General features: G+C 45.6%; 1 protein-coding gene across 1 annotated transcript; it reads right to left on the bottom strand.

Moving 5' to 3' along the window:
• Window positions 1-1353: 1353 nt before the first annotated feature.
• On the bottom strand, window positions 1354-7175 carry LOC120840940. The gene is made up of 3 exons (XM_040211732.1): window positions 7130-7175; window positions 2070-2264; window positions 1354-1394 (listed from the first exon to the last, which is right to left on the bottom strand). Exons 1-3 carry the CDS (start codon window positions 7173-7175, stop codon window positions 1354-1356), a joined length of 282 nt encoding a protein of 93 aa, XP_040067666.1.
• Between the last annotated feature and the right edge of the window lie 10874 nt (window positions 7176-18049).

Raw genomic sequence — 18049 nt, 5'->3', positions numbered from 1 at the left:
TCCACTGTGAATATCGATTTGTATTGTCACGGACAGCTTAAAATAAACATGGCGTAGAGAGTCCAGAGCAACTTGTCATTGCTCTGCGACCCTATGAGATACCGGAATTTCCCTAGAAGGCCAAAGATGACGAGGCAAGAAGCATGAACAAAATAGGCTACGCTTTACGTTTTAGTTACCCTGTCGGTTACTATGGTCTTCGTGAATAATTTGGTTAAAAACTGGGTTAATATATCTAGCGGCACAAATATTTGAAATTGTTACATTATAATCTATTATATCAAATATTATTCCGTAAGCTCCAGAGACTGCACCTCTTTAGTTGGCATAAAGCGTCTATGGCAAGGAAGTGCGTTCTCACCCTGTGTATATCATACAACTGTCACTGTTCTTCATGCCATTAATGGCTTTCAAATACGTTGTTTTTGTAGTTTTTTGTTACAGGGCAACATAGTATTTATGAGGAAAACGACAAACTCCGAGGGAAACCGCGTTGAGGAACCAGCTGTCTTCTTTCCATTCGACATATGCTCCTCAACGGACACAGTCACCCTTGAAGAAGCCTAGCTGCCCGCGTGTTAGAGACTCGTTGAAATTTTATTTTTAATCAAAAATTTACCCACTTAAACTAACTTCTTTCGAATATGTTTAATCTTCAAGTCAATATTTTTACCCGAATTAAGCACACTTTCGCGCGCCGGTTCTTCTGTAAGGGAAGTGGAGGCTCCAGGCCCGAGTTTCAACGCCAGAACCGCTAGTAGATTAAAAGAAAGTTACCAGCTGCGAATTAAAAAAGCACAAATGAGGACGGACAGGATGAAGAACGATACCGAAACAGCGCTGAGTCCGCTTTCTTTATCTGGTCTTTCGTCTTTTGGGCAGCTTTAATTCTCATGCATGTCGAGCCAACTCGCACAAGCTTCAACTTTACCAACTGCCACCATTGTATAAATTTAAGAACACAAAACGAATTAATGTCCGGCATTATTTATATGTAATCATTTAGGAGAAATTCCCAAGATGGAGATGATTTATGACACAATGTATGGATGTCTCATCATAAATTATGAGTTTAATCGAGCCCTTCAGGGTGAATGGTGTGCAGTTGAGCAAAGCAGCCTGACGCAGGATTCTAGTTAGAGTTTACATTCCCTTATTAATAAAGCGCACCAGTGCGTAAAGCGCAAACAAACAAACAAAAAAAAAGAACGGGCTTATTCAAGGTGGAAAACAAGCATCTTTTCAAAGAGCTCTGACACTTAATCTTTTAATTTCCCTTATCATAAATAGTGTATAACCATTATATGCATAAATCTGCTCGTTTGAGCGAACTACATAAACGCCCTCCTCTTATCAACCTTGAAGGATTTCCTTGAACAACTGCGTCTCTGGATCTGAAAAAAAAAAAAAAATCAGAATTACTATTTTCGCACATTTCTGTACGATACAAATCGAAAAAAAAAAATAGCTGTAGTCTTAATATAACATTGCCCCAAGTTCTTTTCTAATAAAATGGTATCAGGGTGTTGAACTGGTGTAAAGTATCAGCTTACGCCTTCTTCAAGATCGACAGAAATTATATTTATTTCTTAGTGTTTTTGTAATATATGTATTAAGAACTGTCATTTTTTTAACGCTGGAAAGTGGGAAAATAGAAAGGCAGGACAACACGAATCTCCACACAGTTAGAGTTTTGTTGTGCTGTCCTGTTTCCCCACTCTCCAGGGTTAAACAATATTACGTGAAATTGCTAGGCAATTAATTGTGTTACATACGTGAAACGTTCTAGCGTCCCAAACGTTTCGCGATACTCGGAGTTTCCAAACGCCAGACGCCTACCTTCACGGCGCTCTTCAGATAGTTTAAAGAGTACCATGTGTGCACTTGAGAGTTGTTCTTAAAATGAAACGATACCACCTCTTATCGGGCTGATAAATCTGGCGACCTTTTAGAGTCTTCCGTAATCTCGAGCTCATGCTCATATAGCTTTTCTCTGACACAGTTCCAGTTGCATGTACCGTATATAACTAAAATATACCACGCATTTAAGCAACGGCGATGACACTTACCGCATTCGAATTCACACTCGTCCTCAGATGGAAAGCAGTTCTGTGAAGAATGACAGCGCCCTTTCGTCATAATTGCTTCGCAGTGATTGGTTCGGGGATTAAAAGTCCAGTTTGGTATAACGTTTCCTCCTCTGCCACCTCCATAACCGCCATTGTACCGGGGTTCACATTTCGCTTGTGCTGTTGTCAAGAGCCCTGTAACATCAACCATATATGAGATTAACTAGCCTTAATTATATACACGTAGGCATAAAACAACAAATTAGTAAAACGAACCGTCATAAGCCCCGTCGTTCTTAACGTAATAGGAACTGACATGTTCAGAAACGCAGGGTGTGACGAGTTCCTATAGCATCCGATTATCGCTCCGCAACCATTGAGATTGCGGCATTCGGCGGATTATATGCCGAAGAACAAACTGTGAAGCAAAAAGCGTGAACATAATGGAACAGAAAGTCAGGCTGCAAACAAGCAAATGAAGGTTAGACCTAAAGCCAAACAAAACACGAGCCCAGTCTGAGACTTTGTTTGCATGGGTGCGTGTCTGTGTTTCCGTGCGTGCGTGCGTGCGTGCGTGCGTGCGTGCGTGCGTGCGTGCGTGCGTGCGTGCGTGCGTGCGTGTGTGTGTGTGTGTGATTGTGTGTTGTGTGTGCGTGTGGTCTTTGATTTCTGGATTCTCAGGATTGTGATATTTATAACATAATATGCCACATTCGGCGTCTCTTGAGCTGTCTGATTCTGCGCCGAGAAACTGATGGAGAGGAAAGGGCGAGAGCGTGCGGGGACGTGACAGCGCCGAGCTCTGACTGGAATGATTAGTGGGTAGACGCAAAGCTAGCTGCCTTCACCTGTACTCATACTCTGAATGCGTTGGATTGACGAAAGCCGGCGTCTTGCGTTCCGCGTTCGCGTTCCAACATGTTCGAAAAATAAATATGCACAAAGGGAGCTAGCATCACGTCTATCCCCTAATCCTTCCAATCAGACGTCGGCGTTGTGACATCTTCACGCGCTCTCAATCGTCACCTGTTCTAACTCAATTTCTCTGCGCATAGCTCTCCGACGCATCCGACGTATGGCCCTCCGCATGACGCGTTTTGGAGCACTTATACGTACGACGGAGCAAATGTACCACGTGGTTTTTAACAGGCTCGTGATTGGACCTGGCAGCCTCTAGCATTGGGCTTCAGTCCATCCAGGATGATACGGAGTGTAGTAACCCTACTGAAAAAAACCATTTGAAATTCAAACGGGTGGCAAACTGGTCGCCCGTTTGAATCAAACCTGTCGACCCGTTTGGATCAAACGTGATTGTGGGATACGGGTACCCGTTTGGAAACGGTACCCGTTCGAAACGGTACCCGTTTGATACAGGTGCCCGTTTGATACGGGTGCCGTATGGTACGAGTACCCGTTCGACATGGCACGTGACCACACGTTTGAACGTGCCCTTCGAAATGGCAAATTATGCGCTAGCCCTAAATGGGTATCGTCTGGGAGGTTGGTTATCTTAAACATATTTAAGACGTCCCGAAACTCATAAACGTACTTATAACATGGAGAAAACACGTAGAACAAATGCACTCGCGTAGGTGCTTGTAAGTGGACAGGAAAACCGACACAAAAGATTGTTTTCAATTCTCCTCGAAGTTTATTACCTCTTCTGTAGACAAGTACAAACGTGCAAGCGATCTGTGAACACTATACAGGTAGACTTTCGGGGAAATTATTCTCCTGGCTGCCGCGCGAATAAGCGCTGCATAATTTTTTAGATAATTTAGAAGAGTACGCGTAGAAGAACGGTCAATCGTTGCCAACACGTAGGTTGCAGTGCACTTACCATAACAATAGCGGACTTGAAAGAGGTAATCCGTGATATTTGTCGACACGGTCAAAGCAGGACAACCACACAAACACAAACGAGAGGGAACGGCTCCTTGGAAGTTTCAACACGATGCGGCGCACAAGCTGTCATTTGCCGAACCCAACCAAACCGCGAGAATTTGCGACTTTGAAGAATCGCTCGTTGCCGACATACACGTGGGTCTTTTCGAACACTGATAGCTTTGATGCACATCCAATACGTTGTCGAGAGACATCCCAATAAGACCGCAGGGTTAGGCGACAGATTGAAGCAGGTAGGACGAGCGAACTTCGAGCAGCAACTGACAACAAGCAGACAAAGAAAAAAGCGGCTGCAAGGCGCGCCCTTCCGGATCTCGATGCTTCTCAGCGTGTAGCTCGCGCGCTGCTGTGGGTCACGTGACAGGGGTGACAAGGGAGGAGGGAGGGGGCGAGGTCAAGGCGCTGGGACCACCGGGACAGCCCCTCTCCCTCTCCCCAGGCATTCCAGGGAGATGCGTTTTTGTAGTCCCGAAGAACAAACGCGCGCGCGCGCGCGCGCTCCAACTTTGGAAATGGCGGCGGGGCTGCCAGAAGCTCGGCTTGCGCCCGAGCGAAGAAAGAACTCAGCGCAAGCTCGTAGTTTGAGTGCTGCAACGGCGGGCGTGCTCTCGCAATGCTCGATGTTCTTGCAGCCGCGTGTACGCGTGCTACCTTCGCTGCGTCTTGAATTAAAGTGAAACGGAGTCTAGACGTACATTCTTTCACGCGGTCGCGTCTTCTGCGAGAGAGATTCGAGCTGAATAAGTAAATTGAGGCAACAAAGATGGACAAAGTATTAAAGGTCTGTCAAAAATATCGGCTCACCAACGTCGCGTGTTTACGTCAAAAAATAAAAAGGGGGTTAGTTTTAGTTGCAGTATAATCGAAAATCAGCGCAATTGAAATATAAATATAATTACTTGCATTATGCGGACGATCTGAAATGATGAACCGGCGCTCCCAGCCTTCCGGAAAACATTGGCTACCACGGCTGAAACGCTAGGCGTGCCTACGCCGCCGATCTGTACGTTCAATATCAAACGGGCTCCGGAGAGCCCGTTTGATATTGAACCGGTGCAGTTTGCAACATGGTCGCCGGTTTGAGCAAACGTGCGACAACTTTGCCCAAACGAGTCGCCCATTTGCCCAGACGAGCGACCCGTTTGCCAAATAGGTGACCGTTATGGCTCATACGGGGGACCCCTTTGAGCCATACGGGCGACCCCTTTGACAAACTGGCGACCAGTATGGTTAAACGGTTACCGGTATGGACCCGTTTATTTTCATATGGGCGCCAAATGGTTTTTTTCAGTAGGGAACTTTTTTTTTCAGTATCTTTTTATTTTATAACATGTTTTTGGATTTTGGATGAAGACCTGCGTCTGGCAGGTCTTCATCCCAACCTTCAATGATGCAAACAGGAGATTTTTTTTTTTTTTTGGCAAATCGCGGTGAAGTTGTTTATTTTTAACTTACTAATGTTTTAAATTTCCATATATTTTTTGTCGTTAATTGAGTTTCAAAAAACATCCTTGTCACATTTTGTTGGATAAAAATCAAAGGCACCATTGTTGTTTTGGTCTCCTCCTTTGAGATATTTTGAGATAAACTTACTAATCCTCTATCCCGATTATTGCAACTTTAAAAAAGATCCAAAGGCAGTTCTGTTCCCATTTACTTTTATACACATCCTGGGCTATACACTCGCCAAACACAAAGTTGGAACCGAAAGTTTGCAGAGTGTTCCGATTGGGCGCCGGCGGCAAAAGCGCACAATCATCGTCATGATAGCCCAATCAGTGCTCTCCGTGAACTTCGGCCCTGACTTTGAGTTTGACGAGTTTAGGGCCCCTGGACTTTATAAGCTTAATAAAATCACTAGCGGCCCCACCTTTAATATTTTAGGAATTATAGTGAAGAAGTGAATGCTCCCAGTATATAAAGTGTAGATGACTAAGTCTTTACAGAGTTAAAGCAAAAAGAGGTGTTGCATTCTGGAGGAGAGGAACACAACATAAACGTCTAGCTCAAATTAAGAAAATGAAAACCAACAATTATACTGAATTAAAATTAGAAGGAGGAAAAAAAGTCATAAAGATAAAGTAAATATCTGAAAATATTTGGTAAACTTGGGATCAAATAGAATGAAAGCCGTTTACAACTCCCAGTGACGCCAAATTAGAGCGCAGCTCTTGAGGAGGAGGAAGGAAGGGTACTCAGGGAAAGGTATATCCCTCCTCCCTCCTTCCTCACGTCCTCATCCTGTCTGCTACTCATCCCTCCGAGCGGCGTCGCTGTCGCCTCACGAGGGTTACGTGACCTCAAGGGGGTCATGTGACGTCACCGGGGTCATTTAGTGGCAGGATGATTTTCCATAAATTATGTTGTAAATGTGATTGTGTGTGTCGGTAAACGTAAAAGGGCAGAAATTAAGTAAAAAAACGACCTTTGTCCTGACAAAGATATGTGTATGGCACTGAAATGGTACCACATTCAGTTAGAATGCTTGACGACATAAATGGTTCAATTATAACATTTGCTAATTAAGTCACAGGGTATTATGTCCTGAACTAGAAATGACCAGACGCATTAATATCATGCTGGTGAAGTACATAGAAACGACAAAAAGACGAGGAAAAAGTACCTAGTAAACAAAACAAGTTACAAGAACGAACGAATCCTCATCGCTGCTTTGATTCAACATCAAATGTTACCAGAGTAATGGTTGACAAAAATTACAAAGCTCTGCCTTTCATTCGACAGCCATTCCACATTAAAATTAATGCCCATCACAACCGAAACAGCGGGGATGAAAATTGCCACGGAAATCATCGTACCCACCCCAACACAGGTATTTGATTTCAAATAAACCCACCGTATAAATAAATGACAACAAATTAGGTTTTTGAACAGGAAGTGTCCATACGCTTCAGTATTAGGGTTATAAATTAAATATAAAAAAGAGAAAACAAGGGAAAACGGAAAATAAACAAATCAGGTTCCAAGAGCCTACTCGTCCAGCTCGCTACTTTGATTTAACATCAAATGTTATAAGAGTAATGGCTCACAAAAAAAAATTGCAAGGTTTTACCGATTATTTGGCACCCATTCCAGTTCAAAATTAAGGCCCAGTACAACCGAAGCATCTGCGAAATGATACAAGATGTACTACGTACCTGTTGTGTGAATAGAAATAACGACGGCAATCAGCAGGAGCTTCATCGCTTCTATTGATTCCTTCTTTATGGAATGAAGTTTCTGCGCAAACTGCTTCGTATTTGAACGAATTGACGATTTTATACCTTCGTCACATAGCGTAAGAATCACGTGGGCAATTGTAACATTCTTCATTTCCGCCGTCATGCGGAAACTGTCAACTGTGATCATTGTTAAAACCCGTCGAGAAATAAATTAAAAGTAACAAAAAAACGGACAATAAAGCACACAATTGCAAAGTGCTGCTGCGCTTGTTCGGTCCACCTGTGTACGGAAAAAAAAAAAAAGCTTGCTAAATAAATTAGATACTATCGAGGCTACTTTTTACTTCCGGCTTCCAAATATTTGTTGCCCGAACGTGTACACATCTAAATACTATGATATACTTCGAAATTTAAACGCAGCGAAAGTAGCGATGTACAAAATATGGGCCTTTGATTGGCCGGCGATCAGGGACGGGATATCTTATCTGCAACCAATCTTGTTATGCTAGACGTCGGGGTATAACAAAAAGTCTTAATGCCACCTCGACGTCATTAGTGGGCCTTGTCTTCTACGTTGTATTAGAGTGCCTTCATGTGCGCTTCGCATAGAGTGATGCCGACTGCCTGTTTCCCTTTCCCCCACCCTCTTCCACCGCCATTTTGTTTCACTCATTGTTTCCCCGTGCGCCGGAAAGTAGACTTTGTGTCCATCGGTAATCCCATCCGAGGGGGAAAAGGCTAATCCTCCCTCCGTGGGTTCCACAACGCTGCTCCGAACTTCTGAGATAAGGTGCTTGTTTCCGGGAGGGTTATAAGCCCCACGGATTATCGCCGAGGAACAAAATGGCTGCTGGTTTGTCGGCGAGTGGTATTACAAAGGGTGGCATCACCCTAGCAAAGCGCACATGAAGGCTCCCTACGTTGTATCGTCAGAGCTCGGCCCTTCGACGTCGCCGCGAGCTCTCGTTTCCTCCTCACCTTCAGTTTTTGTTCGTGTGGTCAGCGACAACTTGAGAAGCGGAGGGTGTGGCAAAAGTTCCTTGCAGCTCATTATCGCTCCTTGGTCTATGACATTCCGGCATTAACCAAAGAGGAAGTCGAACAACCAATCACGACACAAGACGCGGAAATATAACTAGCCAAAAGGAGAGTGATTATTCGGGATAGACCAGTGGCTCTCAGGTTTGGAGCAGGGCCCCTGGCGAGGAAAGTCGGATATTTGTTTAGGTCGTTTTTCTGTCGTGCGTCGCGTTGCATCCTTCCAAACTCTGATAAGTATAAAAAGCATGCAATTCAGCAAAAGGTCTATTGTGACGCTGTCTGCTTTTGTGTGCTGTCAATACCCGGCCGATTGAGTCAAGGCAATCCACTTTCCAAAGATGTTACCATGCCGGCAATTATCGCGTTCATTTATTCTTAGGAATGGCCAGAATCGAAAGTCTATCTAAAAAATGACGCGAGGTCATCGCCCATGCTTTGCAATTAGAGTGAGGTAAGGCAAAGCCAAAACGTCCTGCACCCTTCATTGCTGACTAAAGGGCTGTTTATACTCCGACGTTGAGCGCAGTGAACGCAGCGTAGCTCAGAACGCGCGCCTTTCATTGGCCGGCAACCGGGAACTCGATATCTGCGACCAATCAGTATCTGTGCGCGCTGCGCTACGCCGCGCCCGTCGACGTTGCGTTGGAGTATAAACGTACCTTAACGCTTCCGATATTGCAGCTACAACGACATATTAGTTCCAAAGCGAGCGGCGGTCACTCACCGGGGCACCGCCATGTTTCTCCGCAAGCCTACCGAGCCCAGTCACGTGATTTCAAAGTCCCTCTCCTAGGTACCGCGGCTAACTTTAGCCGCGGTTAGCGCTTCGAGCAAACGGGCCCGGGTGATAAAGTTATCTACGAGTACGGCGATTGACTGGTCTGGCCAGGACGTAGCTTCAACGACCCTGCCAGCTGGATTGTGAACGAGGTACAACATCTGGATTGTTATGGATGTTTCTGCGTGGGTGAACAATGGAGGGGTAAATGCGTAAACATAAGTGTTAGCTGACTTCTAACGTCAGCATCTCGTTCCATCGTCTGTTACACGAAGTCCGTTTTAACAATGAACAAAGATGTTTTGCTCTGTGCTCAGCAAGCGAAGCTAGGATCTCCCGTTTCCTTGAATCAAGTAGTTGATTCCTCAAGTGAGATATCCTAGCCGCGCTTGATGAGTACGACATGAGAGAGCTAAGGCGTTTGTGCATTTCCGAGGAACAGTGCAATCTACGTTGTGAGACGGAGAGCCCCTCGACAGCAACGTTTCCTTATAAGCCAGCTCTTTTTTTTTTTCTAAAATTTGAGTTGAATTTAAAGCGGAAATTATTTTAAACGAAATTTTCCAAGAGTAACTCGCATTTCCATTGTTACCGTATACGCGTTCGCAAGAAATGCTCCTGTGCGCTTCCGTTGTGAGCGATGCTGGCGCCGCGTAACGTTTCCGCCATGCTGAGGTGGGCTGGGGCACGTCATTGAGGAGGGCGAAGACAAGGTGGCGGTATCTGCTGCATCACCGATGGCCGACGTTAGGGCACGTTGGCGACGTACTACTGTTTCAAAACGCAGGGGGAGGTATCCACAGACAATCGTGGCAGCCCACAGGATGTAAACGCTTCCATTCTTTGGAAGCGTTTATATTTTCCTTTTCGTTTTAACTGCGATGAAAATAGTCACGTAGCACGTGCTAAAAACGTTTCCAGAGACAATGAAGGTTAGTTCTGATTTTACTCTTGTATTCCTTAAAATATATCCCCCTCTTTCGGAAGAGACACTTGGCAACACTGTACGACCAGCAGCGAACTTGTGACTGGAGAGTGCACCGTGCTGGAGAGTAGGTCCCCATCACCTGGACGCGCGGTTCGAGATTAAGCCGGGACCCCACTTGCAAATATGTATTGGCAATGAGAAAACACGACAAAGTGCTCGCGCGTTTTTTCTATATACGATTCTCGTACCCCTGTCCAAGAATTCGAAAGGCTACATAGGAATACAAGAAATGGAAAAAGAAACACCTTGCTGCATTATTTAGTAATGAACGAAGGGCATACAAATGACGCAAATCTTTTGACATAGGAAGTGCGACCATGCTACAGCACTTGGCGCTTAATAACTAAATGGTAGCTTCCAGTTTTCTGCGTTTATCAGTGAGAACAAGCAAGCTTCTCCCTATTCCGACTTTTATTTGTGTCCAGGTATTGTAATGTACATTTATTAACGATGAAGACTATTTACATATATACAGGTCAGGATAGTCGGGACAATTATTGTGGACCAGTAGTTCGATCAGCAGTTATGTCCAAGTATCGCCGCTCGTCATCTTCTTCCATGTGACTAGACGGCACGCTCGCAGAGGCGCCAAGCAGGAGCATATATCACATTCTTCCCTACTAGACTAAGGCACATAGTCATTAAGATAAGTGGGGCAGTGTGTTTCTCTTTGAGGTCTCGAAGAGATTCTTGGGGGAACTGTTGCCGAACCAGGTGGTATGACTGCTGGTGTAGCGTCGCCCCTAACGTCCGTTTCTTCAGAGACCGCTACAGGTAGAGCACTGAAACTTAAGTCGACTGAATAGTTATCTTCATTGTTTTCTGCTAAGGTTGTCGCTGGCTTTCTGCGCAGGTGGCGAACATGGCGACGCCAGGATCGTCCATGTTCAGTGTCGATCCTGTAGGATAGTGGACCGGTCACGGCTCTGACAAGTCGGGAGGTCCACTTGACACCACACAAGTAATTCATTGCATAAACATTTTCACCAACGGTTAATAGTCGCGTCTTCTTGCTTCCTAGAGGAACTTGTCTTCTTATTTTCATGATGGATGGAACTGGGTATAAAAGTGCAAACGGTCTACCGTCGTCTTCAGAAGTCGATTCATCAATAGCTACTCAGGACTGCTGGCCGTAGAACATTGTGGCAGTGTATGTTGACGAGACAAAAATTGCGCCAAATCGACGTTTACGTCGCTTGAATTCATCTGAGTGAGTGCCTCCTTGGTTTCTCTCACCATTGGTTCGGCCTGGCCATTCGATGCGGGGTGGTAAGGTACCACCGCCACGTGCCGAATTTGGTTGTGGCTTGTAAATTCCTTGAATTCGGCCGAAACAAAGTTCGTGTCATTATCACTTACAATGATGTCTGATACTCCGTTCGTGGCGAACAACATCCTCAGTTTCTGAACGAAGGCTGAGGAAGACATAGGATTCATAACAACTAGCTCAAGCCATTTCTAGAATGAATCGACTCCGACAAGAAATATCTTTCCTTTGAAAGGTCCCGCAAAGTCAATGTGTAGACGAGAACCGGGAATGTTGAGTCGTCTCTCAGGGATGTACTGGTACCCACGGCATCGATGGACTGTGTCCTTGGCACGCAGAGCATCTCGCAGCCTTTCCTTCGACGTCATGGTTGATGCCAGGCCACCAGACTGTACTTCGTGCTTGTGCCTTCATCCTTACAATGCGTGGATGGGCTGTGTGCAGAACGCCGAGTACGGTGCCTTGTGCCACTTCGGGTACCGCAAGTCTGCTTCCCCAAATGATGCATCCCTTGCAAGCTGATAGTTCATTTCTTCTTGTTACGTACGGTTTGAACTCGTTAGGTTGTTCGACATCTGGCCGACACCGCATGATCCAGCGCATGTCGCCTGCGTTGTGACGGATGTCGTATTGATCTGCTGACACTCTCGAAAGTAGTCTTCATCTCTGGCGCGCATCCCAGTCAGCAAAGCACTGACCTGTCCCTCGCTAATTCGGTAGCACCAACTCGGCCGGACCAAAACCTTCGTCTACTTCTCTTCAGAGCGCGGCGACATCCCATGATCAACGAGCATGCCAGGATGATGATCACCAGGTCATCATCGACACTTACTAAGTAGCCAGCGAGTACGGTTTTGAAGCTGATATATGCGAAAGACGAAAGCCTAAAGGTAACTATCTAACGAACAGCAGACGACGAAAGAGCGAAAAATCCGGCCGTGGGCGCGCGCGTGATCTCAAGAACGCGAGAGTTAGTGCTGTCACGTGCCCAGAAAGTCCGTCCACTTTGGCGCGTGAACAAAGGTGGGGTCCACGCAGGTTCATGGAATCATGGTTCATCCGATGTGACTCATCGGTTTGCAAATCCAACCGCGGCCCCCTCCCCGATGTGTACGCGGACCTGCTTAAATAGGACTGTCGAAGTTTTTTCGCTCATTCCTGCTTGTAGGTTTCACTGATGATGTTTCCCGCATGGGAGACGAAACGTTTGATTAAATTGTTCATCTTGTTAAGTAAAGTCGGCGCAGGTCATTTTCGCCGGTACATTTAGCGGGCCAACTGAATTGGACGAGGTCACGTGACGTCAATTTTTTCGCTAAAGCCAGCGGGGAAAGTGAATCTCCGTATAGGTCACGTGACGTCAAGTCAAGTGACTGTTTTATCCCCGCTAAATTGAGCGGGGAAATTAAAGGGACAGACACATACCTCGAGGTAACCTGAAGATTCCAAGAAAGCTAATCGCTTTAAAACTAAATTCGATCAAGGCAATAATGTTTTTTTCTTTCTTTCACTTTAATTTTTTGTTGCCTGAAGGTGTACGTTTCCGATAACAGCTATGCCCGTTTCCAGTTCACGAACCGTAGTAAAACAAGTCTGGCCCCTCGAAGAACAATACTATTTTTCCCCTTTCTGTGGATAATTAAGATAAATGTAGTTGAGTTTTAGATTAGATGTACGTTATCTTATCAATACTTCCATGTTCCAAACGCCAAAAGCATCGCTTTTTCCTCCGACAACCAAATTTCATAAGAACTACTTCGCGCCGCGTATCAACAATTCGACAAACAAGGTTTTTTTTCTTTAGGCGAAAGCGGGTATAAAGAATACCTGTGGCCCCCACCCTCCAAACGTTATCACTGCTGGCGCCAACTCAGCAATTGGATCTGAGCCCGACGTCGAGCGTCCTTCGACCCGTTGATTGGACACAGGTCTCAGCCGAACACTGACGCAGCACTCGTGTCCAATTTCTCTCCCCGCATGATGTTTTTAATGTTGATTGTCAGTAAATTCTGCGTCATCTTTCCAAGATGAGAGTTGTTTAGGTAATTTGGGAAGGTGTTCCGTAGATGTTTATAAGAGTTTCAGGCAGATTTCGATGCAGTTCGACTACTCTACTCAAACTACTGTAGTTCAAATACCTTTCCGAGTAACTTGGTAACTTTCAATTACAACTTTATTTGAGTAATTAGTAGTTTATTTTACTACGTTTTTCAGGTAGCGTCTACTGAAATTACTAACTAGTTTCGAAATCTAGTGCTCATTTCGCTCATCAGAAAAGCTTGAGAACAGAAATAGATAAGACGCCTGGAGATGAAGTGGCATTCCCGAACGAGGGGCCCCCTCACATTCCGTTCCCACGCACTTATACTCGACAGCCGTAGAAATTGCATCACAGGCGTCCTTGGACCAAGGTGGCGACGAGCAGCAAAAACATAACACCGGCGCGCACGAACACAGAAAGAAATGCTTAACAAGCCTTGGTGGGGTATTGACCAAATTCAGTAATGGGGTATCCACACGAAGGAAAAATCCGCCCCTTTCCTCCGCGGAGCGTGCATCACGTGACACATACGTCATCCCTTTCTGAAGCCTCGCGGCGCCGTTCTCCTCCGTGGCGTAGGCGTGGAGGCTTCGTACTGTTAGCACGAGAGCTCCGCAGGTGGGCGGCGGAGCCGAGGACGGAGTTTCCCGGGTTGTTGACGTCACGACATCCGTCCGCGGAGTTCTCCTTCGTGTGGATGCCCCTTAATGTACGCAGGCTCCTCGCCTCCAGCTGCAACCGTGAATGACGGGAACACTACGACGGTTGTTGTTTTCCTGTTGTCTGCCTTTAGTGAGTTCTGCCTCAAATGGTCTGGGGGTTCTTCGGGAGGCGCCACTGGAATGACCTCGCATCGGGGCGCCTGTTACCACGGTCGCCTCGTCGTCGGCATATGCTTCCTTCGAAAGCCTGACACCCCGCGCACAAACGCAGACACGGATAATCCGCTTATGGAAGCACGTTCCCGCTTCCAGCTCCAACTGTACGAGCGACGATGCTTGTTCACGTAATGCTTCGTGTCCTTCCGATCTTCCACGCCAGGGAGACGTCCTCTTCGTTGAAAACGATTTATTTGTCAGGCGTGTCAGGAGCGTCAGGACACCGTAATCGCCGGCGAGGATTACGAGTCACCCTTGGGGATGCCTTCGTTGGACCCGGCGTCGGCGGCGAAGTATACTTCGTTTCATCTTCTGTTAAACCAGAACATTTTTTTTTTGTTGTTTCGGTAGCGTTGCACCACAACGAGATGCGCAGTCGTCCGGATGATCTCATCGTCGTGGCGCGAAACTTGAACCCTTCGCGGTCAGGTGCACTCGCTCAGCGTACTCTCCGAACGTCGTGGGAATAAAGAGAGGGCATTCATAACAATCTCAACTTGCCGAAGAAAAACTTAAGGGGAGTTTGATATAAAAGAGCCTCTAGCCGAAGCAAACCTCACATGTTTCGCCATAGACACCGAAGATGCCGACACCCGCTTATCCGACCCGGCACTGCCTGTTTCTGAACTTCAACGCTGCCGTTCCATCCAGCGCGTCGGTGGAACGTCTTTTTACCTTGGCTGGGGGCATCTTTAGGCGGCAAAGGGGAAAACTCTCCGATAAGAACTTTAAACCTAGTAAAAAAGTCATTTGTATGAGAAATTTCTTGTGTCCAATAAACACATATGAATCATACAAGATATATAAGAACATATAAGAATTATATAAGAACCATATAAGAGTTATATGAGAACTATATAAGAATTATATAAGATATATAAGAACCATATAAGAAACTTATAAAAAACTTCACACTACTTTCTTATATGGTGCTTGTATGTTCTTATATATCTTATATAGTTCTTATATCGTTCTTATATGGTTCTTATACGGTTCTTATATGTTCTTATATATCTTGTATAATTCATATGTGTTTATTGGACACAGAAATTTCTCATACAAATGAGAATTTTCAATAGGGAAAGGCAATTGCTTCGGCGAGCGAATGAACTATTTTGGTAAAAACGCAAGCCATAAAATGGCTGCATTTATTTTAGGCTTGCCGGGTTTTTAACAGATCAAAACTGCTGCTCATTTTGCTACAACAAAAATATAAAAAGTAACTTCAAAAGTAACTCGCTACTTTTTTATAATAGTTGGTAGTTTACCCAATTACTATTTTAAATGCGTAATTTCTACTCTACTCCAATTACTTTTGGTGTCGATACTCGGTAACCTACCTTAACTACCTTTTTTGAATAGTTTGTGCTTGTCTGGTTTCAGGAGCTTTTATCCTTGTCACGGTTGCTGGAGCCTTTCCCCGTGCACGACCGTGCGATCCACGACGGTTTCATGTAACGCGTTAAGGTGGACGTATATACTCCCTCAGCTTGCCCAGGAGGCAGAACTTGGGTAGAATTGTGATTATTCTTCCAGCTTGATTTTTTAGGGCCACGATATTCTGCCATCGCGCCATTGTTATCCCTTATAGTGCTGAGCCTCGTAGCAGACGCGCGATAGGGCTAGGGCGTTGACCATTGTTCTGTTAATTACTTCCGTTGCTCCACCCTTGCAAAAAAAAAAGAAAAAGCTCGCGCTGAGAACCCAGGAATCCTGGGTTCGAGCCCTACCCCTGCCCGTTTCGATCTGGATGAGCATCGTACCGGCGTGCGGTCGTGTATCACTACTGCGTGAGCACGTTAAAGACCCCAGGCTAGCAGTCGTACTGCACTGGCAAAATTGCTCATCTGCAGTGTAAACCAGTGTCGCCCCTACTGGCAGACGAAGCTTAAGCTGTATAAATCACTAAAACACCCATTTGACTTTTTTTGACCTTTGCAAAGTTTGTGTGTATACTGAAGACAGGTGTCTAGCATACCCGTTTCTTCAATTGGGATCCGCATGATCTTCAATTGCAGGAAAATTGAATCCTTCTGCTTGATAGATGGATGTTCAGTTTTTACGCAATCTTGGCGAGACGTTGTCTTTTAGGTGCAACTGTGGTGTAGTTGGTTTTGTTCCGAGATGCTTGCATCTTTACTCTCCTTAGGTGGTCTTCGATTATTTCAAGGCCTGCTTGGATTTTCCTGCTGCCTTGCAATATCGTCGATTTTTTCTTTCCATATTGATACGTCATCCGCGTCCACAGTGAAGCACAAGATGGGGATCTTGACAAGTTCGTAGGGCAGGGCTGCAATTGCGAGATTAAAGAGTGCCAGTTATAGCACGGTGCATTCGGGGACGCCCACACGGTTCACTCTCGGTTTGCTGCGGTGCGAGCCGCAGCCGTACTGAGAACGTTCTTCCTTCCAGAAAGGTATTGATAAAGTTCAGAGACCTTCTGCCAATGCCGAGCCTTGGAGGTACGATGATGATTCACGCGAGTGGGACTGCGTGAAAAGCTTTCTTGACGTCAATTTACGATTGTTCTGATGGTTACTACGTCGGGGTTGATGTTCTGAATTGCCATCTGCCGAAGTGAAGGAGAGGCTTTTTTGCGTCTTGAGGCAGGGTTGAAACCCTCTCAGGGCAATATGAGAGGCATTAAAAGATTCCAGTTGCCATGCGACTATTGCTAGAACACTCTTTAAGAAAAAGCTAGAAATTGCACCTTATTCAGATCGTTAATCAAATCAAAGTTTATTTTCCCCATTCAACAAAAGGAGGGGGGGGGGGGGGGGGGAGGCCGAAGCAAAAAGCTGATAAATCAGCTCGACATGGTCCTCGGCCACCCTATGGAGGCAGTGGTGGCGGCAACAGAAACTGTACGCTAATAAGCTAAGTAAAATAGTGAAAATACAAAAGGGTGGTTAAAGATTAAAACAGCGCAAGGACACGGACAAGAACAAGAAGGTAGACAAACAAGGCGCTGACTTACAACTGAAGTTTATTCGTTCTAACAGTGAGTATAAATACTGTATTGTCACAACAAACAAACATGAATAAAAAGCTTGACTTGGATGCCACGTGCTCACTAGCCATCGCTATGCACTGTCACTGTGTGTCTAAATAGGAACGTTCCTTATCCGATAAAGATAGTGACGGAGTGCTGACACAGTTTTGCCCCAATCTTCCAATTTCGCGCGCCTCAATGATTTCCCGAGTGAAAAGGGTGGGTCAAGAGCCATGGGTCGAAATATTAACCCATATTAGAAACTGACTTCAACACGGGAACACAAAAACACCACACGACACAAGTTACTACCTTTCACTAACCATTTACTCCCTCAAACGCGCGATAGGTAGTAAAAAGTTAGTAAATGCAGCCATTAGTACACTTTTCTGACCGTTACTATCTTTTTACCAGTCATTTACTGCTCCAAAGGCGCGGACAAGATGGCGGCGTATGCTGCATACCCGATGGCCTGAGTTAGCGACGCACTAAACTGTTTAGGAACGCAGGGGCAGGTATCCACACACGATCGTAGCATCAAATATTGTAGGAGGAGGCAGCTTCAAGTGTTGGAGTTGACTTTATAACAATCGCAGCCCCCCTTCTAGCACGTAGAGGGGTCGATATCCAGTGATCATTACCCCTACACCCCCGTGGGAGGACGAGGTACACTCTTAGAAATAGGGGGTGTAGAGGTGTACACCCCTTGTCCCATACGCAACACCCAAAAACTACATTTTGTCGTTCTGTCCGCTGACATCGCTGGATGCTTCAGAAGCATTCAGTGAGCGGAAAATACGCCGAAGACGCCGCCGCGACGGCATCATGGACGAAACCGTGACTGTGCTCAGGATTTCTTAACGGTGGCGGGTGCTGCTTGCTATAATGCTATAATTTGTATATTACTATTG

Source organism: Ixodes scapularis, unplaced genomic scaffold (genome assembly GCF_016920785.2).
Source record: "Ixodes scapularis isolate PalLabHiFi unplaced genomic scaffold, ASM1692078v2 PGA_scaffold10__122_contigs__length_95168666, whole genome shotgun sequence".
Taxonomy (NCBI): Eukaryota; Metazoa; Arthropoda; class Arachnida; order Ixodida; family Ixodidae; genus Ixodes; species Ixodes scapularis.
This window is presented reverse-complemented; position numbering and strand designations above follow the sequence as displayed.

Excerpts from the sequence above, each read along its gene's own strand:
- LOC120840940 (XM_040211732.1), bottom strand. The coding sequence starts at position 7,175 with ATGAAGCTCCTGCTGATTGCCGTCGTTATTTCTATTCACACAACAG. Across the intron at positions 2,265-7,129 it reads TATTTCTATTCACACAACAG|GGCTCTTGACAACAGCACAA; the intron begins GTACGTAGTACA and ends TTGATGTTACAG. Across the intron at positions 1,395-2,069 it reads CGAGTGTGAATTCGAATGCG|ATCCAGAGACGCAGTTGTTC; the intron begins GTAAGTGTCATC and ends TTTTTTTTTCAG.